The 27,762-nt window shown below is 39.9% G+C and overlaps 1 protein-coding gene across 1 annotated transcript in view; it reads left to right on the forward strand.

Annotated features, from left to right (window-relative positions):
- The window catches only part of LOC109928951 (cytosolic carboxypeptidase 4), a 272,400-nt gene that overhangs the window by 74,707 nt on the left and 169,931 nt on the right, over positions 1-27,762 (forward strand). The window contains exons 16-18 of the mRNA XM_048616090.1: positions 4,835-4,922; positions 21,353-21,497; positions 23,649-23,799. Coding sequence (XP_048472047.1) covers positions 4,835-4,922; positions 21,353-21,497; positions 23,649-23,799 — 384 coding nt within the window. The remainder of the gene's footprint in view (positions 1-4,834; positions 4,923-21,352; positions 21,498-23,648; positions 23,800-27,762) is intronic.

Raw genomic sequence — 27,762 nt, forward strand, 5'->3', positions numbered from 1 at the left:
CAGAGTTAACGATTCGGGTCCGGTGACCCTTCCTCAGAACTGACGAAGGGTCACCAGACCCAAAACGTTAACTCTGTTTTCTCCTTCACAGATGCTGCCAGACCTGCTGAACTTTTCCAGCAACTTTGTTTTGTTCCAAGCTTTAAGGAACGTTGTGCTATCATAGCTCTTGGAGATTGATACGTGGCACAGTACAAAGAGTATTGTGATGTGCTAATATGGCACATTGAAGGAAAAGGAAAGAGCCTGCCTATTTTTCATGAAATTGTATGGGATATTGTTCTACATTAAAGTAGCTATATTGAAGTTGGTAGTGAATGCATTTTGTAGTGGCAAGCAGCAAAAATAAAGTTTGAATAAGACTTTCTTTTAAGCTATTGTGATTACACCTTAATTTTGCATTAGCAAAAATAAATCATTAAAGATGTTCTGGCTTGGCACTTAGAAAACATCAAGGTAGTCTGGAAAAGTCAGTCTGATTTTGGGAAAGAGAAATTGTGTTTAACTAATTAATTGCAGTTCATTGATGGAGTAACATGCACTGTTGAGAAAGGGGAACTCATTTATGAACCAGACTTGGAGTTCCAGAAGGCATGACATTAAAGATCAATGTGCAAAGTAAGAGTAGGGGGTAACATATTAACATAGAAGATTGTTTGTCTGTCAGAAAATAGTGAATGCGCATATCTGAGTCTTTTTCTCTGATTAGCAGGATGTGAGGAGTGGAATCCTGAAGGATCCGTGCAGGGACCTCAATGTTTTACAATTTACATCAATGACTTAGATGAGGGAAGGTGTAGTTAAGTGGTAGCTAAATCTGTAGATGTAGGTAAGAAAACATATGGTGAAGAGGACATAAAGAGGATGCAAACAGATATTGATAGATTGTGTGAATGGCCAAAAGTCTGGCAGATGGAGTGCAATGAAGGAAAATGCATGTTAGTTCACTTTGGCAGGTATAGCAGAAAACAGTTGTAGAATTCCCAGATGCTGAGAGATCTAGGACAAAAGATTAACATGCAGGTTCAGCAAGTAAGTAGCAAGGCTAAAGGGATACTATTCTTCATTATGAGAAGAATTGAATATAAAGGTAAAGATGTTATGCTTCACTTGTACAGGGCATCAGCAAGTCCACATTTTGAATACTGTGTGCAGCTTTGCTTTCTATGTTTAAAGAAGGATGTAAGAGCACTGAAGGGGCTGAGAGAATATTTATGACATCAATATCTGAGAAAAGATTGGTTGTTTTATGAGGAAAGGTTGGACAAACTGGGCTTGTTTTGAAGAGTTTTGAAGAATGAGAAGTGACTTGATTGGAGTGTACAAGATCTTGAAGAGTGATAACAATGTAGATGTGGACAGGATGTTTCCTCTGGTGGGTGACTAGGGATCCCTGTTTTAAAATTAAGGGTTGCCCTTTTGAACAGCGATGAAGAAAAATCTTAAAAACAAACAGAAATTGCTTAAAAATCTCGGCAAGTGTGGCAGCATCTCCGAACATTCTGAAGAAGGGTCACTGGACCCGAAATGTTAACTCTGCTTTCTCTCGACAGATGCTGCCAGACCTGCTGAGATTTTCCAGCAATTTCTGTTTGTGTTTCTGATTTCCAGCATCCGCAGTTCTTTGTTTTTTTTTGAAGAGAAATCTTATTCATTCAGAGGGCTGTGACTTTGGTATTTGTTACTGCAGAAGGTGGTGGAGGGTGAGTCATTAAATATTCTGAAAATGGAGTTGGATGGATATTTGCAGCACATGTGAATCAAAAGTTACTGGGGTAGATGGGAGTGTGGATCTCAGAGCACAGACAGATCAGCCATGATCCCATTAAATAATGGACAGGACCAAGGGACCAAATTGTCAACTTCTGCTCCTATTCCATTTGTTTGTAAATCTTCATCCAACTTGAAAAATGATAAACCTGCATTGAGGAGCTTTTAGCTCCTGGTTCCAGGACTGACACCCTGTCCTCAATAGAATGAAAACCACAAAGCTTGGTTTTTGAGGCCATTTTGCTCAAAACCGTTTTGCAGCACAACTTGGTTCTAGCAGCTCTGTTTAATTGAATATGTACATAGTAAACAGCTTTTTTGAATGGATAATTCTTGGCTCAAATTGATAATCTGGCTACTGCAGCGCTTTATCCTGTGGCTTTATGTACTGTGGCATTAGGTATATGTCATTTGCAGTTTATATTTTGCATAGCTGTAGGTATGCTGTGTGTGGAATATACTCTTTTGATTCATGTACTTGCAACTATTATACTTCTTTTGAACATACAGTCCAAGATGAATTGTTATGATAAATATTTATACACTGCTACAGTGAGACACTCAATACAATACATGCACTTTTTCCCATAAATAAAATACATTGTTGATCTGTCTGCAGTGTGTTGTAGTTTAATATGGTTTTAGACACTTCATGTTTTCATGTATCACACTTAGCTGGTTTCACGGTAGTTTCATAATTCAGCGGCTTGAGGGGATTTTCTTGCTGAAGTAAATTTATATTCATGTAATTCAACTGTTGTGGATAAATTCCTTCGTCTAAATGTTAAAATGGATTTGAAACCACATCAAATCATTTATACTTTAAATGAGCTTCACATAATGTGACGTAGTTATATTAATATAAGTGTACCATCTCTTGAACTTGAAATTGACTGTTGAATTTCAAGACTTTCCACAAAATGATGCTGCAGCTATAATGCGATTTCACAATACGCTATGGTGTGATATTGGCAAAACCATTTACTCAAACATGAAGTAGGAACCCTTAATATTGACTTCCATGAAGACAGTTATATTACTCATGCCAGTGACTGGATTGAAGAGATATGTTCCAAACATTAACACGATTCAAGGGTCTGGCACACTAACACACCATTTAATGATAAAGCTGTAGTTTCATCTTCTTCTTTCTCTTTAAATGTGAGTCAGAGTGTTTTAAAAACAATATGGCTAGGCATGAATTTCACAAAACTTGCAGAAGCTTTGCAAATTTGGATCAAAATTCAACGACTGTTCTTTTTCAGTTTCACAGAAACCTGCCAGAGTATTCCGCACTAAGACTGAAGAAAATATCGTTTAGAGTCATAAAGTTTAGAAAGTAGAACTTGTGTATAGTGAGGACTGACACTTCAAAATTCACTGTTAATCAACACAGGTACTGAGAATAGAATATGTTGTGTGTTTGGGTGCATTCAGGCCCTAAATGTTATAGCATGGTTGAGGATTGAAGAGTCTTACTGGGAAAACAATACAAAATTTATTGCATTATTGCAACTATTTACCGGTTATGTGAATATGACCCCCGTTACTACCAGCTCTTTCATTGCTCTGTTTATATCATCAAAATATGTGGTGCTTGTTTCATTCAATCAAGTGTTAATCATTTTAGATCTTTTCAGACCCATACATATCATTTCCCCCTCCCCAAATCTTTTTTTCCCTTGTACAATTATTGTTTCACATTTAGTGTATCCCATCCCTCCCACAGTCTTTGACTGTACAAATTCAGATGATCTGAACATTTTAATAATGTCCCTGAATGTGTTCTCTTCAAACTTAATATAATGGTACTTTGTTGGGTAGAAGATGGTAGACTTAGATTTTCTTCCTGATGGTCTGAAGTCTATAATACTCTCTTGAACAGGAGGGTTTTTAACTTAGTACAGTAGGCTAGCTGGTTGATGTGCAATGTGGATTGATGCTAACAGTATGGGTTCAATTCCCATATCAGCAGAGATTACCATTAACAATGCTCCTCCTCAACTTCACCCATTGCCTGTGGTGTGCTAATCCTCAGGTTAAGCCACCATCAGTCACCCTTCCCTCTCTAATGGAAGAGTGGCTTTCTGGGATTATTGTAACTTTGTACCTGACTTAGTGGCGCCTGTAACATTCTAGTCTCTTATGAATTCTGAAATTTAAGTCGCCATAGTAGCCTCACTGTCAGATGTGAAATGCTTTCTGTGTTACTCTTTGAAATATTCTTCTGTGTTGAGTGTTGCCATGACCATTATGGGGTTTGCTGTCATCAGCAATTGACAGTATCCATCTTGAAGTCTTTTGGGTCATGAACATTTCTTTTTCTATTTGTTTCTTATTGTTTCATGAAAGCTTAAGACTAACTTTTCTTAGCTCTCTTAGTTGGCATTTTCAGAAACAGTGCTGGTCACTGTAGCACAGTATTCTGTGGCAGGGGTCCAACACTGCCACCATGTTCTGTGTGCGTGTGTGTGTGTGTGTGTGTGTGAGAGAGAGAGAGAGAGAGAGAGTTTCTTCAACTCTGAAATGCTAGGGTATGGATGAGGATAGCCATCTTTGTTGGTCTAATTTGAAGAGTCTTGTTGAGCAAACAAATGATCATTTATTGCATTAGTGCAATTATTTATTGTTTACAGGAATGTTACCTTTATTACCACAGAGACTGAGAAGCACAGTAGCCTCAGGTCTGCCTCCTGTCAGCTCCTTTATTCTGCCCAGATACTCATGCTATTGTCACAGTTGGTGGCGCTTATGCTGTTAACCAATGTTAACCCTTTCAGACACATATACAATGGAATGGAATTGTGTTCTAAGGGTGAGCTAAAGAATTCCAGGGTTGCTGGAGTGGCTTCACTATAAATGTGAAGGGCATGGGTTTCTGCAAGTAGGAGGTAGTTGAATTAATGAAGATTCAAGGAAGCAAATTTATTAATTGTCTGAGGATTCAATTCTATTGGAGAAATTCTGAATAAGCTTTAGTTCCACTTTGATCTATGAAACACTGCAATACACAATACTCTTTTGGTTACAAATCAAATTAATATTTATGTGTGCTGCGTTGCAGGTATGCAGCCAGTGATGTACTCTGTCCATGAGGCATTGTGTGGAAGACCACATTGGGTTCGTGCGGGTTCCGATATCTACTATTACAAGTACGTTTTCTTCTGTTATTTGTTTTAGAGTTTAAGTTAGATACAAAACAATAAAATTCAAGTACAATTAGTCACCCTTGCGGCTAAGTTGATTAAATGTGTTTTCTGGACTTGTGCTCTTTAGTGATTGGTATTAAAGGAGTGATCTTGACAGCTTTATCTTGATTTTAACGTTGACTCTGCAGCAATGTTTTGAACAAGAAAACAGAGAAGTGAGCTTAGTTACATGGAATGCCTGTTTCTGTCTGGCACTGCCCACTCTTCTTGTGGTCACTGTTTGGATGTTGTCCACTCCCCAGTGGTCTCTGACTGATCACTGTCCTGTGGACACTGCTCAATCTTCTTCAGTTGCCAAATGGACCTTGCCTGTTCACATTGTGGTGCCTCCATCACAGAAGTTGAAGCATAAATATTAACTGCCTCAGTTCCTTTTGCCTCTGTCAACATTAGGTGGCCACTGGACCTGCCTACTCTCATTTGATGTCCTGCGTTTTGTGTATGAATGCTTCTCTCGTGGCCTGTGTAAAGATTGTGCGGCTTATTTTGCAGCATCGTTGCCTTCCTTTACTAGCCTTTTCTGTAAGCATTCCTTTGTGAAGACTGCTTGCAATTTTTATTAGGTGCCACTGTAATGGCACGCCACAAGTAGAAGTGATGATACCTTCTGATATGAAATTTTTTAGTTTGTTGAGTTTTCTGATCTATTGCGTGGAGTGCTCGATGCTGCTCTGTGTGTGAGAGGTGTCCAATGTAGGAGGCTTTCCTGGCTTTTTAATGAGGTATATTATTCATTACTATTGATGACAAATGGGGAAGACTTAGAAACCCAAAGTAACCAACTCTTATGTAAAGAGGAAGACAAACCTAGAAAAAAAATGAAGATTTTTAGTAGTGGTGAAGAATAAAATTTGGTAGGACCAAAGGAAGAGAATTATATCCACAATATTGATTGAAGACTGTGGAAATCTTCATAGTGGACCTCCATCATTACCCTTGTGGGAGATGGTAAACCAATGTGTCAGATATATCCAATCTGAAAAGGTGCATTAATCATGACATGCATGCAGAAATAGCAACACAGTTTCAACTGGTTTGGAAGGGTTTAAGAGGTTATTATTACCACTAGCAATTTTATATTGGAGTTTATTTAGGAATGGGAGAAAAAAATAAACTGCAAAACTAGGGGAAGGCCGTGGTATTGTGGAAATGTTACTGGATTAGTAACAGAATCCCACACTACTGTTTCGAGTTTGAATCCCATCATAGTAGATGATGAAGTTTGAATTCAATAAAAGTTTGGAATAAAAAGCTAGTCCAATGATGACTATGCAACCACTGTCAATTATGCTAAAAAAAAAAACCCATCAGGCTTGCTGATGACCTTGAAGGAGAGGGATCTGCTGTGTTTACTTACTCTGGCCTGCAGGTGACTCCAGACCCACCGCAATGTGGTTCACCCTCAACTGTCCTTTGGGCAATTAGGGATGAGCAATAAATGCAGGCCCATCAGTAATGCCAGCATCCCATGATGAATAAAATCTGAAATAAAGATGAACTCAGCAAGTTCTCCATTACCATGCCAGAAACATATGAAAATTATCATGACTCACAAAACTGAAACACCTAATTCTGAGATGGGTCTCTTCATCAGGTTTGTCAGTTTCTGCCAACATTGTCAAAAATGAAAGTATTGAAAGTCAAAGATAATTTGAGAAAGAACATGAGAGTCACTTGTCTCAAAATGATTTCACCGTCTTAATTTATGTAGCATTCTTCTCATTTTGATTGTAAAAAGATCTTATGAATGCATTTGGGGGTGGCTTACGCTCACTGCTGGAGGACTGGATATTTTTATACATTTATTTGCAGGATGTTGGAGTTGTTGGCTGGGCCAGAAATTATTGCTTATCCCTATTTGCCCTTGAGGAATTGGTGGTGAGCTGCCTTTATGCAACATTTTGGTCCAGCCAGAAATGATGATATCTCCAAGTCAGAATGATATGTGGCTTGGAAAGAACTTGCACGTATCTATTTTTCTAGGTGGTAGGAGGTGCAGATTTGGAAGTTGCTGTCTAAAGAGCCTTGATGAGTTGCTGCAGTACATCCTGTAGATGTACACACTGCTGTCATCATATGGCAATTCTGGAGGGAGTGAATACTTGTGATGTGATGGGCTACATTATCCTGGATGCTGTCAAGCTTCTTGAGTGTTGTTGGAGGTGAAGTCATTCCCCAGGCAATTCGGGAATGTTCCATCACACTCCTGGCATGTACTTTTTAGATGGTGGACTATGCTTTGAGGAGTCAGAAGGTAAATGACTCACTGCAGGATCCTACCTCCCTGTCTGTTCTTGGTAGCCGGAATATTTATATGGATTGTCCAGTTCAGTTTTTTGGTCAATGGTAATCCCAGAATGTTGACAATGGGGGAAATCAGTGATGGTAATACCATTGAACATCAAGGGCTGATGGTTAGATTCTCTCTTGTTGGAGATGATCATTGCCTGGAATTTGTGTGGTGTGAATGTAGCTTGCCACCTGTCAGCTCAAGTCTGAATATTGTTCAGGTGTAGCTGCATTTGGACACAAATGTTTCAGTATCTGAGGAGTTGTGAATGGTGCCGAGTATTGCATAGTAACCTCTTACCTTATGATGGAGGAAACATCATTGATGAAGTAGCTGAAGATGTTGGGCCCAGGATACTATGCTGAGGAACTTCTGTAGTGAGGCTGTATGGCTGAGAGCATGTCAGTTATATTATCGGCAAGCATGATTCTTGTCTTCTTCTAAAAAAAACTCTTGAGGCCTAAGTATAATTCTGTTGATGAAGTTGTAAGAATTTAATTCCTGTCAATCCTGAGAACCACTTTGTCTGTGACCCTCAGTCTCTAGGATCACATTTAATGAGGTCCTTGGGGATCATCCTGGACTCTGCTAACAGACTGTAACCTGAGAATTCAGCAACAGACTATAAGTCTATAAATCTCTGCACCCATTTTGATAAAAATAATTAACAGCATTGCTTTCAATGCTGATCTCTCTCTTGTGCTGCTCCTTGTTTTCTTTCAATTAATTCAAGTTTATCCAAGTTTAATGTATTTCCATCTATTGCATGAGCCTGATCCTTATGCAGCCATCTTTATGTGGGACAAACTGCTTCTGAAAATCCACGAACGCAACATCATTGGCTTAATACAAGATCAACAACTTAAGCAAAGCAGGTAATGAGCTGAAATAAAACAAACAGCCGCAGTTGCTGGAGATATGAAACAAAAGCAGAAGTTGTTGGAGAAACTCAGCACATCTGGCAGCATCTGCAGGAAGAAAGCAAAGTTTACAGTCTGGTGATTCTTCATTAGGATAAGCTTCAAACAAAAGACATATCCCAAGAATGCTTTTCAGAATAAGTTTTGTAACCATCCCAGGGAAGTATGATGTCAATTCTTGGAAAGTTTTGTGCTATGAGTGATTGGACTTATTTCAGCAATGGTATCACTGACTTTGACTGAGAACCTTAGGGACAGCAGCCGTTAACTTCTCATCTATAACTGTGTGAGCTTGGAGATTTTCATATTTGGACTGTGTGTGGTTCCATTTAAAAAGAACTTCCTTTATAGCTAAGTGAAGGATGCCATAGCATACTCACCTCAGTTGGAACGAAAGTCAGACCTTGTGGCACATTTGGAAAACACCTTTAAATAACTCACTGTGAACGACATATGTATGTTTACAACTTCCCAGTTAACTGACTTGAGGAAGACACTGGTATTCTTTTAAAAAAACCATATGACCTACCCGTGTCCCTTTTCCAGTGCTATCAAAATTGTTCACTTCTATGCAAACATGTCTGATGCAGCAATCGCAACATTTTGACTGGTGAAGAGATGTAATTATGATGGACGTGCACTTGTTAAAAAAATCCATCTCACTCGTCTCTGAAGTAGGCCTTTGCAAGACAAAATCACATAGTTTGATGAATTTTCACTTGCACAGAACTTCCAAATGCAGGAGAATAAAATGGTTTGAAGCAATTGAATTCATGAAACAAAATGCATTCTGAGGATTTTGGCAAGTTGTATCTCAAAAAACATTATGTAATCTTGCATGCGCTTACTGCTAAGTGACAATGTGCAAACCTGAATACGTTACATCAAAAAATTCCTTTTGAGCAAGCACTGAGGTCTTATATTAATGATCATAACAAAGTAATGATTAAGCCAGCAAATAGATTTCCGAAGCAAAAAAAAACTGCTTTACTGAAGGTGAACTTTTTGTATTAATAAAACTATTAATTTATTAATTATCAAGACCCTTTTTTCAGTGCAAACATGAACCAACTTGAGCCAGGAGAAGCTGTAGATCACCTAGTGCTGCAAAAGTCTCCACACAAGACATAGAATCAAAATAAACAAATTGTTGAACTCTCAAAGTATGTCAAGGATGAAAGTTGAGTCCAAAATAAGTGGCTACAACACAGCAAGGAAACTATGAAGATCCCAACCCAAATAGTTGTTTGAGATGAGTCGATTATTTGAAAATATCAATCTACTCAGTGAGGGAGACAACACGTCCTCAGGCTCAAAACAAGCTTGTAAGTGCCAGATGGTTTTATTTTTAACAAATGTCCAACATGATAATAAGCATGATAATTGTGCTTGCAATACTATCTTTAAGCTCATTCTCAAAATGCTTTTCCTTTTGCAAATATTTAAACTCGCATAATATCCTGTGTGCATTGAACCAGAATCAATTATTTTGCACAACTCTGATTTGATGTCCACAGTAGATCTTCTATAATGCCAGCACATGTGGGTCAGAATAATGAATGGGACAATGTTCTTCATGTTTTCACAGATGAGCTACTTTCGCCCAAACAACCCAGATAGAGTTGCCATCAGAAGGGAAGTCAGGAAGGAATCCGTGGGAGAAGGTTGAATCCTCAGATCTTGGGGAACTAGTGGGACCCACGAATGATGCACTACCCTGTGTTCATGTTCCATACTGGTGCCACAAGAAATATGTATACCATCTCTTCAGTAGCATGCAGAACGTTCAGACTTCAAATACCAATTTTAGTTGTTGAAGGACAATGTGCAGATTGGAAGTATCAAGATACACACTAGCTTGGAAACTTTATATAATCTATTTAGAATATTAATGAAATGATACTGTAGTGATTGTAACAAGGTGAGCCAGGTAAACCTCACAGAATATGAGTTCCCTGATTAGGGCTACTAACCTGATCCAATCAGGGAGCCTGGGCTGACGGATATAAGCAGGAGTGTCAGAGGTTCTGCTCACTGTGAGAGCTGGCTCTGAGGAAGCCGGACCTGTGTCAGGTACCATGCACGTGTAAATAAAGGGTGACTTGGTGACAGGATACCGGCCTCTGTGGAGTTATTTCACTGGCGATGAGAGAAAAATATATGCTCCTGAGAAATTCGCTCGCAACAGGCATCTTCGATTTGGGGTAAGCATTTCTGGCATTATGCTGTTATTTGGGAAACTTGACTAATTTGATCCTGCCATCGAAGACTGGGCTCAGTATGTGGAAAGTATGTGATTTTTTTTTCTGGGCAAATGACATTGGGGCAGATGAAAAACAATGGGTAATTCTCCTGACAACTTGTGGACCCACAGCTTTTTCAGTTATTACAAGCCTAACTTTCCCTGAGGAACTAGATGCTAAAACCTTTCAAGAGTTGGCTGATTTAGTTAAGGAATATTATGACCCCAAGCCTCCTCTAATTCTGAGATACAATTTTACCCGCCAGTTCAAGATCTGGGAAATCTGTGTCAGGATTTTTTGTGAGGTAAAGACAACTGGCGGACGCATGTGGCTTTGGTTTAATCCTTAATGAGATGCCAACTGACCATTTGGTATATGGGATTAATGATGTAACCATGCAAAAGTGCCTACTAGCTGAAGCCCGACTGGACTTCAAACATGCAGTATAATGGTTTTGTCATTACAAAATACAGCAAATGGAGCATTTGAGATACAGGGCATGCTGTTAGAAGTGGACACCCTTGCAACTCCGACTGAGCTCGGGGAAACACCACTTGAGTGAAGGTAATTGCATAGCCTCGCTCAGGTCATTCCCTGGACAGAGGGACTGTGGGTCAGTCCACAGCAAAACCGCAAGACTAAGCCAAGCCTCAGCCAAAACGTTAAAATTTTCTTCAGGATCCAGGCCGGCAAGCCATGTAGTTGCTGCAGATATGTGGACTCTAGATGGCAAAAGATTCCCACTAGGCCTGGACTGAGTAAGAAAAGTCACAGGCAGGTATCCAGGAGAGTGCACACCCTACAAAGCCTACCTACATTTGGTTTGGCACTGTTAAATTGCTTAGCACTATCCAAATCCGACAATCTATCTTTTCTGATGAGATGGTGGTGCATTACATCTTCTGAGCCTGGAGCTCCATACGCTTTTGTTTGTTTCTTTTCTTTTGTTTTCTCTCTCTTGTTTCTCTTTATTCCCTTTTATTTTACTTACCTCTTGTTGAAGAGCGTGGCGATGGCATCGGTGGTGTGTGTGCCCAGCGAGGACTTGTGGCAGGGTCGGAGGTGAGTCTGGGTTCCTAACGGCTCCTGTGTTGACGAGGTGGTCCTAGCGCCGACTCACGGCTGCTGCAGCAGAGCTGAAGTTTGGCTTCCTGGTGCCGTCTGCGTCCAGCGCAGATTCGTGGAAGCAGAGGCGGAGGCGGGTTTGGGCTCAGTGTGAGACCTGGTGGCGTTGGCAATGGCTGCATCGACAACGTGGGCCCGAAGTGGACGCGTGGTGGAGGTGGCGGAGTGAAGTTTGGGCCCATATAGTACTGGGCAGCATCGGTGGTGGCTGTGTTATTGAGGCCCAGTGAGGAATCAGAGTGGCGAGGGTGTCGGTAGAGGCAAGATGGCGTCAAAACGTTGGGACTTTCGTTCCAGAAGCAGCAGCACGCAAAGGGGCTTGTGCCTGGTCATCAGGCCCATGGCCCCCTGGCAGAGCATGTAACAACAAGGACTGTAAACTTGAACAATTTTTCTTTCTTTTCTTCATTTTTCTGCCTTTCTCTTCTATGTTTTGGTTTACTTTTCTGTGTTTTAAGATGGCGCCAGAGAGTGGCGACACCATCCACCCCTTTTCACTGTATTTTGTAGCAAAATACATGTGACAATAAATAAATAAATCAAATCAAATAAATCTGAACCAATCAAAATAAGTACCTTGTTACATGGTCACCCGGTTCTAATAGAGGTTGATACCAGTGTGGCTGTTATCAGTGATTGCAGGACCAGTCTTTAACAAAACTTGCTCTGGACTTCAATCCTTAAGTTTGTGAGAGACCTCAGTTAGACTAAGAACCTATACCATGGAACATTTACGGATTAAGTGTACAGCTTGGGTTCTGGCCTCAGTTACCACTGATTGTAGTAAAAGGCTTGGGCCCAAGCTTGATGGGGTGAAATTAGTTGAGAAAGATTCACCTTGATCGGCTCAACATTCTTCGATTAGAAAATGGCTCCTGAGTGAAGTCCTAATTGAGTACCTGGAAGGTTGTCAGGAAGCTCCAGGGACTGTCAAAGGAGCCAAGGCCAACTTGCATGTTGACCAGGAAGCAATTCCATAATTGTGCAAGGCCAGTGCAGTGCCATTTGCCTTACTGGCAAAAGTAGAGGTAGAAATCAAGAGGCTGGAAAATGAAGGAATGATCAAACCTTGCAGAATGGGCAACACTGGTTGTATCAGCTGGATAAATATCCATTTCTTGCATAGAGGGCGAATTCGCAAAGCTGGCAGGTTGGCTGTCCTTCATAAAGCTGAACATGAGCCCTGGCTGACAGATATTAACAGAAGTGTCAGAGGTACTGTTCACTCTGAGAGCTGGTTCTGAGGGAGCTGGGCCAATGTCAAATACTATGCACATGTAAATAAAGGGTGACTTGGTGATGGGATTCCGGCCTCTGCAGAGTTATTTCAGACACATATAACGTTTGAAATGCTTTCAATATTACCTGTTAATCAGTGTTTCACATTTCGAGATGAAACATAAGGAAAGGAAGACAATAATTTGAAAAGCGGAGAAGCTCCGCAAGAACAAGAAATTGGGAAATTCCTGCATCTGTTTATTTGGCTTAAGTAATGACTTACCAAGAAAAGAGGAACATAAAAAAGATTGTATTTCAGTTTGAGTGGCAATTGATCTCTGAATGACCTTGCTAGCTAACTGCTTCAGTCGTTATACAGTACAGTCCTACAGTGATGCATCTTTAGCAGCAGCATTAAATCCTATACTGTGCTGTCTTTTTCAATGAGCATGTCAAATGGTTTGTTGTTGAGTGTTGCCACTGGAGATATGTGAGTATTGCATACTTGGGATGACACTGCTCGTTGAACAGATTGGCTCTGCAATCAGTTTGCTCATCATTCAAGTACCAGATCAGCCAGTGCTTCTACTATGAAGGTTGGTCCTTCATTGTGTGCAGCATCCTAGAAAATCCTTTGAGTAATATGCTCTCACAAAGGTCAATATTCAAAATACTCTGTTCTTTTTATTCTTTGTGATGATGCGTGTCACTGACTGGGCAATTAGACTGGGTCACCTATTTGTTACCTATCTCTTATTGCCCTGCAGAAGATTGACGGTGAACCATTTTGTTGTATATTAATTGACAAGAATTGTTATATTAAAAATCACACAATTAGTGCATGTAGATTTCTTCAATCCCACCAGTTCCTCAGCGTTAGAAAGAAACTTAGGACTGCAACAAGCTGCTCAAGCCTAATTCTTGAATCTCGAGGATTTCCCATCCCAGGACTTTTCCTTGGCTTGTGGAGACTCCTACTATAAGGTTGGCACTAGGCAGTGCATAATAGTGGCAGAAAGGAGCAGGTTAGGGTGGATTGCCCCATAGTGTCCAGGGATGTGTAGGGTGGGTTAACTTTGTAGATGCAGAGTTATGGGAATAAGGTGGGGTGGTGGGTATAAGTGGAATGCTTTTCAAAGGGTCAGTGCAGACTCGATGGGCCGACTGATCTCTATCTGCACTGTAGGGATTCTACGATCTATACATCTTGCAGATTCCTTATGTCTTCATTACAATAAGCTCATCCACCTATTATTATATTGTCTGCGAACTTGGATACATTACGCTTTGTGCCGCCCTCCAAGTCATTAATGTAGATAGTAAATGATTGCGTATTTAGGACTGATCCTTGTGGCAATCTACTAGTTACAACTTTGCAACCTGAAAAAGATCCATTAAAGACTCTGTGTGAACTGATCCTCAAACCATGCCAATACATTATTCCCAATACCATGAGCTCCTAACTTGTGCAATAATCTTTTATCTGTCATCCTAATTGAATGCCTTCTGGGATTCCACATAGACCACAGCCACTGATTTTTCTTTGTCAACTTTGTTTGTTATATCCTCCAAAAATTCTATCAAATTTGCCATGCATTATTTCCCTTTTGCAAACTGGTGTTGACTCTGATTCCATTAAGTTTTTCTAAATATCCTGCTAATTCTGGCATTTTCCCAATGACAGATGTTGGACTAACTGGCTTATAGCTTCCTGCTTTCTACCTCTCTCCCTCCTTAAATGAGGAGTCACTTTAGCAGTTTTTCAAACCACAGGAACTGTGCTGGAAACCAGCGAGTTTTGCAATAATTTGACCCAAGCCTTTACAATCTGTGCTTCTTGTTAAAGTCTTGGATACAGGCCATCAGGTCCTGGAGACTTGTTTACCTTTAGTACTATTAGTTTGGTGAATACTTTGTCCCTTGAGATAGAGACTGTTGTAAGATATTTCTTGCCGTTAGTACCTTGCTTATCTAATATATTTGGGATTTTTATAATGTCCTCCACTATGAAGACCAATACAAAATATTTGTTTAATTCACCTGCCATTTCCCTGTTCCTTGTTATCAGCCCCCCTGCTGTATCCTCCAAAGGTCCCATACTTACTTAGCTATTCTCTTTATTTTGACATACCTGTAGAAGCAGTTGCTATTTGTTTTTATATTGCTTGCCATTTTAGTTTCATGATCAATTATCTCCCCTTTAGTCATCCTAATCCTCTGGTCTGCTTGTAATTTTTGCTGCTTTGTATGCCTTAATTTTTAGTTGGTTTCTCTCCTTGAACATCTTTGTTAACAATGGGGTGGTTCATCCTTCTCACTGAGTCCTTCTTTTTGACTGGAATAAGTTTTTGCTGAGCGTTATGAAGTATCTGCTTAAATGTCAACCACAGCTCATCCATTAACTTTCCCCTTTGTCTGTTTTCCAAAGCTTGCTTTCAGTAACATTTTCTTCATATGTTTATAATTGCCATTATTTAAAATGATCTAAATTTGAAATCCTTCCATGTTGTGATCACTATCCCCGAGATGTTCCTTTTAACTATGCGATCTCTTATTCATCCTACCTCATGACACATTACATGATCTAAAATAGTCTGTTTCCAGGTAGATCTGCTCTAAGAAACAATTCCTGATGCACTCTAGAAATTTGTCTTCCATGTTACCCTTACCCATCTGATTTGTTCAATCAATATGCAGATTAAAATCACTCATGACAGTTGTAGTGCCCTCCTTACATGCATCCATTGTTTCCCTGTTTATACACTGTTATACAGAGAGGTGACTACTCAGGGGTTAATAGATGACTCTCACTGATACCTTCTTTTCTTTGCTATTCCTTATTTCCACCAAAATGAATTCCGTATTATGAGCTATGGCATCTATATCACTACTCACCATCCCACTGATACCTTCTTTGTTTAACTAAGCTGCCACACCCCCTTTCTCTATCTGTCTATTTATCCAGAATGTAAAGTACCCTTGAATATTGAATTATCAATCTCATCATCCCACAGCCATGTCTCTGTAATAGCTATCAAGTGGTACTGATTTCTATTTGGGCCGTCAACTCATATACCTTGTTACAAATGTTGCGTGCATTTAGATAAAGAGTTTGCAGCTTTGACTTTTTGACATTATTACTTACGCTGGCTCTAATATCTGCTGCACTCTTCTAGATGTATTTTCCAGCACTTCCTGTCATACTTTGATTATCGTCCACCTCTTCACTAAGTTGCATCTCTGCCCACTTGTTTCTTTTTGATACTATAAACTTCTCTTCAATTGAACCCAGTGAGCAGGCAATGGCTAATTATTCTAAATGGTCCATGGCTTTCGTTCATTCATTCACTCAGCCAGCTGTTTGTCTATTTGAAATCTGTGACAGATTTATGAAATTTTGAAAGAAGGTGATTTTTTTTTTTGAAATGCCTATTCAAGTGTGCAAGAAAATAGAGATCTTTGGAATGTGGATATTAAGAAGGTTATTGAAATGCCAGTGTACAGAATATAGAGTCCAAGTCCCACCTGCACCAGAGGTGTGTCATGACATCTATAAGACAACGAAAGTGGAACGAGGGGTCAATCTATATAGCTGGATGATAACTGTTGCTGAGCGGTTTTGTTTGGACGACAATGGACATATGAGGATGACACAAGAAAGACAAGTATGCAACATCATGTCAGTAGGTGGTAAGGATAGCTACAAGCAGCAACATTCAAGAGATTTTGCAGCTTCAGTGGTTTTACAAAGGCTTCAAATTCTGTTGTAGGAGTTGTGAATTCTGTTTGTAACATGGATACTGCAGGAGTGGGTAATGGGGTTGACAGCATGAGGGGAGTAGGGAAGCTAAGAGGTGAATGGGCTGAAAGGGATAGTTTGGTTAAATGGGTTAGATTGAAGGGGACTTTGTGTTGGTCTGAAGAATTGGTCTGATACCTCTTGGAGTTTTGAGTATAGAGTATACAGTCTGCCTCAGCAATGGACTCCTCCAGCAGCAGGCATAATTCCAGGGTATCCCACCCTCCAGGAGATGAAAATCCCACCTGTTGACATTGTCAGGGCAGAGACAGGATTGCAACATTACAAAGATTCCCAATTCTCAATTCCAACTCCGTCAAGAATATATACTACCCTGGGTGTTCCAATAGGACAAGGATTTGGAAAATCCTTCTCTTCCATTCATGAACTGAACCACAATGGCATTGCAAATACTGTGTGTATAGATTTTTTTTTTACCAATTGTTTTACAAATACTATTTAAGGCTGTAATACTGTTCATATCAATATCAAGTAAGTTTGCAGAACAAATAAAAGCAAAATACTGCTGATGCTAGAAATCTGAAATAAAAACAGAAAGTGCTGGAGTAACTCAACAGATCTGGCAGCATCTGGACAGAGAGACAGAGTTAATGTTTTAATTCTGATATAAGCTCTGGAGAAGATTCATATGATGACTCGAAATGTTAACTCTATTTCTCTCTCCACAGATTCTGGCAGACCTGCTGAGTTTCTCCAGTACTTTCGTTTTTAGTTTAGCTTTATAGGACAAGTGACACTCTCCTCATTGTGTTTATTTCTTGAAGCAAAGAAGTTTATTGACTTTACTATTTCCACAGTTTGATTTTCTCTTTCAGATTTCAATCTCATTTCATTTATAGAGTTGAGCTTTCTGTGTTTTGCCTGTTGTTTTCCCTGTAAATACAACTGTTTCTGGAACATTCAGTAATCAGGTTTTTTTTCTCTTATGGCCCTTTTAGTTATCACATTCCAGTGCATTGTTGTGTGGCTGATGCTAGTAGCAATACAGAAACTATTTCCTTGACAGAAACATTTAGTTGCATCCATTTCCAATTTGCCCATTCAGTGAGATTGCTGATATAACACAGGGCAGTGTTTACTGCATAAATTGTCTCACACCACAGTGTTTGTGAACTTCTTTAGGTGACAGCAAATTATGTCTTCATCCATTGGTAGATAGTGAAAACTCATTTCTTTCAGCTTAGAGACAATATTTGACACACATCAAATTAAGTCTTTGGGCTGTAACAGAATATATATGGAATGTTATTTCTAGTGGTGGATGGCTCTGCTAGTTTACAATTTGAAATATACAGCATGAATTTAATTCATTCCTTCTACCCCAATAAACTGAATGGGTAGTTGGAATTCCCCAGTGGAAATGTGTTAAACAAACACTGGAAATGCAAATTTGTCCTAATAGCACCAGATGAAGCCCAATGTTGGATGTTTCTCACACTTTAATAATTTGGAGTAAAATTGCCATGAGCTGTGCACTTAACTTTCAGTATGGCTACAGTGTTATGACTTTGTAATTTGAGGGATGACCAGCCATTGGTTACCCCTTTGAGACGGATAGAAAGCAACTGAGCAATGAAAGGAAGAGCATTGTTTTCAGCTTTGCCTGGTTGTAATAAAAGTTGTTGACCAACTTGTTCTGGGGACATGAGTTCCCGTGACAGATGGTAAAATTTGAATTAAATTAAAATCTGGATAGGAAGCTAATGTTCTGGTAACGCTGTCAATCATCATGAAAGCACATCCATTAGTGGTTCACTTTTCCTTAAGGGAAGGAAATTTTGCCATCCGTACCTGGTTTGGTCTACATCTGACCCACAGCAATGTAATTGTTTCTTCACTGCCCTCAAGCCAATTAGAGATGGGTAATAAATGCTGACCTGGGTGTGACACCAATATCCCATGTACAAATAAATAAATCTCAGCTGTAGCATTGTACAGTGAGGTATGTCCAATCAAACAAAGGCTTCCTGTAGGTTATGGCACAGGACAATAAATTAATATCAATGTAAGTGGCCAAACACCTAATGTGAACATCCTGTGTGTAGGGAAGGTGATGGTCTAGTGGTATTATTGCTAGACCATAAATCCAGAGACCCAGATAATGTTCTGGGGACCCAAGTTTGAATCCCGCCGCGGGATTTAAAAAAACTCTGGAATTAAGAGATCATTGTCGATTGTCGGGGCAAAAAAAATCTGGCTTCACTAATGTCCTTCAGGGAAGGAAACCTGCCGTCCTCGCCTGGTCTGGCCTACATATGACTCCAGACGCACAACAATGTGGTTGATTTTCAATTGCCCTCTGAAATGGCCCAACAAGCCATTCAGTTGTACCAATCGCTACAAGGTCTCAAAGAAATGAAACCGGACAGATCACCTGGCATTGACCTAGGCACTGGAAAAGACAATGGCAGAAACAGCCCTATCGACCCTGCAAAGTCCCCATCACTAACATCCGGGGGCTAGTGCCAAAATTGGCAGAGCTGTCTCACAGACTAGTTAAGCAACAGCCTGACTTATTCATACTCACGGAATCACACCTTGCAGACACCACCATCATCATCCCTGGATAAGTCCTGTCCCACTAGGCAGGACAGACCCAGCAGAGGGGGTGGCCCAGTGGTGTACAGTTAGAAGAGAGTCTGGGAGTCCTCAACATTGATTCTGCACCCCATGAAGTCGCATGGCTTAGGTTAAACATGGGCAAGGAAACCTCCTGCTGATTACTATATACCGTCCTCCCTCATCTGGTTAATCAGTACTCCTCCACATTAAACAACACTTAGAGGAGGCGCTGAGGATGGCAAGGACACAAAATGTACTCTGGATGGGGGATTTTATTGTCCACCACCACACGTGGCTCGACAGCAATACGACCGATTGAAGTGGTCACATCCTAATGGACATCACTGCTAGACTGGGTCTGCGGCAGATGGTGAGGGAATCAGCAAGAGGGAAAAACATACTTGACCACATCCTTATCAATCTGCCAGCTGCTGTTGCATCTGTCCATGACAGTATCAATAAGAGCGACTACCGCACAGTCCTTGTGGAGGCGAAGTCCTGCCTTTTCACATTGAGAGTAACCTCCATCGTGTTGTGTGGTACTATCACCGTGCTAAATGGGACAGACTTTGAACAGATCTAGCAACTCAAGACTGGCCATCCATGAGGCTCTGTGGGCCATCAACAGCAGCAGAACTGTACTCCAGCACAATCTGTAACCTCATGGCCCGGCTTATCCCCCACTCAACCATTACTATCCCTCAGACTCTAAATATTCTGTGATTCTGTAACGGAGACACTGACCTGTTCATTTGTCTTGGTTAATGCCACTGTTACATAAACAGTGTTGTCAACTGTACATATTAAGTATCCACCTACTAATCCTGGAGAACATTATCTCTAACCTGAAATGTAAAAATGTGCAAAAGCCACAGATGACCAGAAAGTGACTTTCTATGTGAGTGAGGGAAATGGTTAATTCATTTTAAATTGCCATCTCTGCCTCTGTGAAATGATCGCAGATATTCTATGGTTCGGGATTTGAGATGTATTTGAGTTTAAGTGGTGACATTTCTTTCATTTTAACTTGTATCGTAGGTTTTAAACAGTAGGCATTGTTCAAAATTATCTTGATCTATTTGTGTCTACTGTAGAGGTCCATTGGATATGAAATATCCTTAACATTTAGTGGAAGCATTTTAAATGCATGGTGTCTTGATGTTATGGTTTAATACTTTTGTAAGAGAATTGAATATTTAATTATTTTTCACATTGTTGCTTGCTATGGAAGTGGAGGAATATTCATTCCTCTCTGAAGGGTTTAGGCTAATATTCTGAGCACATCAACGGCTGTCAGTATCTGATACCCTTGGATCACATATAATCATAATGCGATGATTTCTCAAAATGTAGAACCTGAAACGGTCTTCACTGTCACTTTATTTTTCAGAATTTAATCTCTTTATAACTGCTTTTGCAAATTTTGTTATAGTTTTAAAAATTAGAACTGATTTTTAAATAATTTTAATCTCCAATATTTTAGGAGGCAAAATGAATGTTTGCTCAAACAAAATGCATGTAAGAGGCAGCATTTCAATTTTGCTCAGGTGCTAAGTACATGTTTCTGTAACGTGCGCACAAATGCAATGTCCATACTTGTGTGATGCAGATTTCTGTGTAACATACTTACCTTTCAGTATGTGCCAATGATATTTGTATTTATTTGTGAAATGTGTTTTCCTTCAATGTGTTCTTGGGATGTCCGTGATCCTTCCTGGTGATACTTTGTTCAACTCAGTGACTTGCCATTTCACTTGATAAGACCATGACGAATCAATCACATGATATTTGTCTGTTTCAGGCCAAATCTTTTAACATGGAACATTTTAGTGAATTAGTTAGATTTCTATGACAGTTTTTCTGGTCATTTCATTCCTGGGACCAGCCTATTACTAAATAGAGTAAATTCAATTTCACGACATTTCATGATTGTGAAAATATATATTGGGCACTGTTCCTACTTGTATATTGTAGTTAGATGTGAAATCCACAGAGGTGTGAAATGTATAATGCACATATTTCAAAATATACAGACATATGTGTTTTGCATTCAGGAAATACATATATGTATATAAGGTTCCTCTTGCGAAATGTAATTCGCCATTTTGACAGGGATTGAACCACAGCACATTTGGCAAACAAGAACAGTGGATTTCTTGTACAGATAACAGCTGACTATTATTCTGTTTCCTCAGAAATCATTATTGCAGATATAGTGCAGCTGCAAGAGGGCAGAAGGAAATGTCATTCTACACCTTGACATTCACTGTCACTTTCCTACACTCGAAGGATGTCTGCTACCTGGCATATCACTACCCATACACCTACTCAACACTATTGGTATGTAACTTCTTTATAGTACTCTGTGGAAAAGTACTGTAAAATACCACAGTGACCACACCTACAGAACAGTCCCTCCCATATCTAACATGACCATAAAGTCCAATAATGAAATCAGTCACATGGTATTGTAAAACTTCACAGGCAGGTTTTACTTTTGCATGTGGGCTTCGGGACATTGAAATTGGGTTGAAATAACAATCTAGGATCAGTGCTGTGTGCTGAACAGACAGTGTCTTGCTATTTTCCGGAATTGGCCAATTAATTGTCGGAGGGCAGGCTTGCCATCCAATTAAGGATGATGAGTGGACTCTCCAGGAGGGTCCCATCCCTCTCTCAAATCTGCTGTGATTTTATTTTTCTTTATTCATTCATGGGTTAAGGTGTTTGCTAGCTAGTCCAGCATTTATTGCCCATGTCTAATTACCTAGAGGGCAGTTAAGAGTCCACCACATTGCTGTGAGTCTGGAGTCAAGTGTTGGCCAGACAAGGTAAGGATGGTAGTTTCCTTCCCTTAAGGACATTAGTGAACCAGATGAGTTTCTCCAACAATCAACAATGGATTTGTGGTCATCATTAGATTCTTAATTCCAGAATTTTAAAATTTAATTCAAATTCCATCATCTGCTGTAGCAGGATTTGAACCTGGATCCCCAGGGCATTATGTGGCTCACTGGACTGTTAATCCAGTGATAATACCACTAGGCCATTGCCCCCCCCATATGAACATAGCTGAACACTGGCCCTGCCCCTCCCGGCCCCCACCCCTTCATACCCTGCCCAATATTGATCCTACCTGTTTGTAACCCCACCCCATATTGGCTCCACTCCCAACGTTTTTAAATGAAGCTCTCCAAAATTCAGATTCCATCATATATCTCTTAGGTAAATTGAGCCCTGAATGACAGGAAAGATTTTTAATCATTTGCATATGTGAGCCAGAACGATGAGGGAGAGGCATTATTTTTACAAATGAATTTGTTACAGGTGTACTTTAAATTAGATTTCACTGCAAAGCAAAGTTGGATTTCTTTTTTCACATAAAATTATATTGAAATGAAATCTAATGCTGAGTTTGTTTCTCAATAAAAAATTTATATGAATAAAAGGACATTTCAGATCGTTCCGCTTCATGGAGACAAATTATTCTGAATCACTTATACTGTGCATTGCTAATGTAGTCAGGATATTGAAGTTGGTCTTTTTATTTCTTTCTAAATAATTTTAGGAGTGGTTATAAAATGAATTTGGACCACATTATCATCTGATCTCTAACTGAAAATAAGACTTGAATTTAGACACACTTAGCACTGGGGCAATAGAGAGATCAGTATTAACACAATTCATGGACCTTATTGCACCAATCTCCACCCCAGAAGATCACCTAGTTCAATTTAAGTGAGGAAGAATATTGCATCTAGATTTCAACCTTCAGGCCCTCACAATGTCTCTTAGTACTTCACAGTCAATTAACTACTTTTGAAGGGTAATCACAGTCATAGGAAAACATGGCAGCCAATTTGTACATGTCAAGGTCTCGCAGCAGCAAAAAGATAAATGATCTGTTATTGTGGTATTGGTTAGGGTATAAATTAGGGCCAGAGGCATTGGGAGGATGCTCCTACTCTTTTCTGAATAATGTCATGGGACTTTTTAACATGCAAACCGGGCCTTTTATTCAAAAGATACAACACAGGCAAGTCGGCTGATAATCTTCATTCAGCTACAACAGTTTTTCTGGCCCTTGATTACTTGAGCTGCTTTCCTTTGTCCCCCTTTTTCTGAGCTGGGTAGCGTTTGGCAGCCACTAGTTTCTCTTCTAAAGACTAAGTCAACAAAACACCATCAGCTTATGTCTCATACAATGGCCATTATGTGAGGTATTTTCAAGTTGCAGCCTGGGACACTTTATCTATACCAGCAGAATAAGTTGTGAATAATAGTCATTTCTCAATAATAAGCCATAGACAATCGCATCATTCACAATCAGAAGTGGATCACTTTCTCAATGATCTTCAGTGCAAAATCTTCCTGCAACAGTTTCACTTAGTTAAAGAATGATTGGAGTCTGGAGGGTTGAAAAACACAAGTGGACAAGAAAGTCTAACGCAGTACATTAATCTTAAAGTTTCATCTCTATCCATGTTTCAGACCCACCTGCACCTCCTCGAGGAGTCACTGAATCCTGATCAGGTTTACTTCCGGCACCAGATGTTGTGTTCTACACTGGGGGGTAACAGGTGCCCAGTGATCACGATTACTGCAAGCCCTGGATCCCAACGTGAGGAGTTGCATCAATTTTGTAAGTTTTCAACATATTTCTTTCCTTTTCATAAAGAACCGTTCTTTAGTTGATGCATTTTATTGAGGCTGAGGGATGATTGAAACTTTGGTGTATCTCAGCAAGTGGGTGTGCAGGTATATTATTTAGTCTGTACTGTACTTGGCATTGCCCCCTATCTGCAGGAGGCTGAATTGCTCATTGGCAGTTTTGAGATCATGGACGGCAGTGGCAGCTGTTGGTATTGCATCCACCCGATGCCCAGGATCGCTGAGGGTGATAGATGAGCAATATCAAGGAGGGGATGGCTTTCAGCTGCCCACCTGCCACCCTCCTACCCTCTCCATTCCCAATGTCAGGTTCTTCAAGGAGGCACAGGTGAGTGCTTTTCAATGAGGGACCCCCCGGAAGCCAACCGTCAACCTCGGCCGAGTTTGTTCTTTGGCCTTGTCTTGTGTTGAGCCCCCTATCTATTCCTGGGGCTGCAGGGTGGTCCCTGAGCCTTCCTGCCTTAGACTGTATTGAGACAGAGGTGAGACAGTGGCAGAACTCCGAGGTCCCATTCATCCATTGGGTTAACTACTGCCACCACGAAATCCACCTTGGGTAAAGGCATTAAATTCTGCCCAATAGGTTAAAAAGCTGCCTGATGCAGGCTCTGTGTAACATGGTGTGGTAGAGGGACTAGTGACTGAAATGAGGTGAGTACATTTCATTGTAAGTTAGAGGATAAAGATAACTGGACACAGTGATGTAGAGAGAGATGGGGTGATGTATTGGGCTAGCGGGTCTGTGGAGGACAGAAAGTTAGACAAACAGTGATAGAGGGAATATGTGCTTAAGTAACATGAGGTGAGTGAATGAGAGAGTGAGTTAGAGGGACTAGTTGACACAGTAAGTTAGATTGAGTAATGCAGTGGGTTGGAGACACTGTAATGCAGTCAGTTAAAAAGGAGCTGTGTGACATTGTGATTTAGTAAACTACCTTTTTTCACCGATGGAAGTTGAGCTTAAATCCAGTCAATTAGGTTAAATGTCACCTTGGGCTGTGGCAGTAAGCTTATTCAGTAATTACCTTCATAGACAAGGAAAATGAGGGTCATAGATAAGGGGAATAGCAAAGATCTTTTCCCAAGGGTGTGGGAGTTCAAAATTAGGGGACATAGTTATAAGGTGAGAGGAAAAAGATTTAAAAAGGACATGAGGGGCAACTTTTTTATGCAGAGAGTGGTTTGTATGTGGAATGAACTGCCAGAGGAAGTGGTGGATTCAGGTACAGTTACAACATTTAAAATACATTTGGATAAGTAAATGAATAGAAAAGGTTTGGAGGGATATGGGCCAAACACAGGCAAATGGGACTAGTTTGGTTGGGAACATGGTCGGTGTGGATTGTTTGGACTGTAAGACTAACGGCGTTGGGCTGTTTTAATGCTGTATGACTCTATGACTCTATGACCCTGTCTTTGGTGTGTTGGCTGGTTTTAGCAGAACATTTGTCAGAGTCCTTTAATGGACTTCTACATTTCTGGGTAAGAGACAGAGTAAGCAAAGTGGAATAGTGTTGGAGATACTTTTCTAATGAAGCATAGTGTTGGGTTAATTTTAGGAAACTTTATTTTGCATCTTACCGTCTGATCTTGTCAAGGATGGATTGATAAGAGCAGCATAGGGAAACTCTATTATGCATCAAACTGGAGCTTGTATTCTTGTCACGTAATGCTGATACATGTTGCCTGAAGTAGAACACATTCCATTCATAGCAGGGTGATCTGTCAACTTGTTGTAATGAAAACCTTAAAGGAAAATTAAAATGTTTCCTTGATTTTACTTCAAATTATTTTTGATAATAAATTGCTTTAATATATGATTGAGACCATGACCACAAACAATTCACTGGAAAATAGCTATCAAACGTTTTGCAATATGTCTGGCAATTTTTGCACAGATGTACTTCCTGCTGACTTTATGTTATTGGCTCCGTCTGAGTACTGGACCTACTATTATTTGTCTAATCAAAGGAGTTGTGTTAGCTTTTGTGGCAGATCTTTATAAAACTCCTGCACATTTATGCTTTACCTTCCCCACTAACCCAATTTTCACGTTACTTTGTTCTGAAAATTGATATTCCAGTAGCAATAGTGTGACTGAAATAAAAAACCACCAGGTCCTTCAGTCACTCAGTTTACTCTGCTTGACTTCCCTCCACTTTTCTATCACTAGAAGACTAACAGCAGTTACTTTTTGTTAATCTCACTCAGAAACACTGAACTCCACAAAACACACAGACTGCTTAAACAATTACATCTGCATCATCAATTTCATTAGACATTGTACTTCCAGAAAATTGATTCTCACACAGCCTCTGACCTCCTTGTTTACTGAATAAGCATTGAACCGTAACATTCCCAGCTACTGGAGATGTGATGCATGCAAGACAAGGATTTGAAAAAATTGAACAAATAGAATCATTAAGGAAAATTATGTGAGTTTTATTTTTAACATAAAGATTTAAGTGAGGTTAACTGACCAGTGTGGTAACCTACAGTAATTGTTGAATGTCATTTGATATCTGTGAATGTCAGTTTGTTTTGTATCCAGTGTAGTAACACACAGATTGAATGCTATATAGTACAGGGTACAAAGAATCCATTCAGCCCATCTTACCTATTTTGGCTCTTTAAAAGATGGATCCAATTAATTACTTGGTATTATATAACTTAAACATTGCTAATAAGAGACACAGAATTAAGCTTTTAGTCTTGCATTCATCAGGGCTGGGAAATGAAAAAAAGCTTTGAAAGGGAACACCAATTTATACAGCATGAGAACAGTGATAGATTGGATCATGATTGACATGGAAATGACCTGTTAACTGTCAATCTTAGCTAGCTGATTAACCTCACACTGGCAGATAGACTCTGATTGGTCAGGGCATTGCAATGGTGAATGCAATTAGGAATGACAGTATCCATAACTATTTTCAGTAAAAAAATGTGCAATGTATACAAAAATCCTTTTTTTGGCCTACACACACAGGATCTTATGTGTAAATATACATTGCTTCTAGCACATGGAAATGAAACACACTGTAAGCCTGACTGATAATCTTAAATTAGTTTTGGGTGTATGTCTTAGCACAGTCTGGATTGTTTAGTTAAATGTTGTTCAGGAACAGAATTGCATCTAATGCTGTACCTTGTTCAAGGTTTTTGAGAAAATTTGTAGCTCGGATTGTTGATGTGGTTGTTGACTTGCTCAGTGAGCTGGTAAGTTTGTTCACAAATGTTTCATCACCATGCTAGGTAACATCATCAGTGCGCCTCTGGTGAAGCATCGATGTTCTGTCCCACTTGTTTTTTATGTGTCCTGGTTTGTTGGGTTGGGTGGCACCACTTCCAGATTTGTTTCTTAGTGGTTGATATATGAGGTCCAGCTCTACATGTTTGTTAATGGAGTTCAGATTTGAGGGCCAGGTCTGCAGGAATTCTCATGCATGTCTTTGCTTATTTTGTCCTTCTTCAGAAAAATGATTTTTCTGAAGAAGGGTCTAGGCCCGAAACATCAGCTTTCCTGCTCTTCTGATGCTGCTTGACCTGCTGTGTTCATCCAGCTCTACACCTTGTTATCTCAGATTCTCCAGCATCTGCAGTTCCTACTATCTCTAGCCTCGGATAATAGTTGCCTGCTGAATTCAGGACCATGGCCAGCAACCACAGGGATTGTTTTATCATCAGCAGTTGCCAGGAACTGGCATGGATTTTGACCCCTCAAAAAGTTGTCGCCCCAACTTTTGACTTTTGGTCTCAAAAGCTCAACTTTTACACACAGTTTGTAAAGTACTCACGAATCTGCTTCCACTATCCTTCTAGCGGTGCTTTCGAGATTGTCATAATTTTCTGAGTAAAAAAATTCACATTACACCTCTGGCTCTAAATGCTAACTACTTTCAAACTGTATCTGATTTTCAATCTTTCTGCCAGT

The sequence above is a fragment of the Rhincodon typus genome, chromosome 33 (assembly GCF_021869965.1).
Source record: "Rhincodon typus isolate 14 chromosome 33, sRhiTyp1.1, whole genome shotgun sequence".
NCBI lineage: Eukaryota > Metazoa > Chordata > Chondrichthyes > Orectolobiformes > Rhincodontidae > Rhincodon > Rhincodon typus.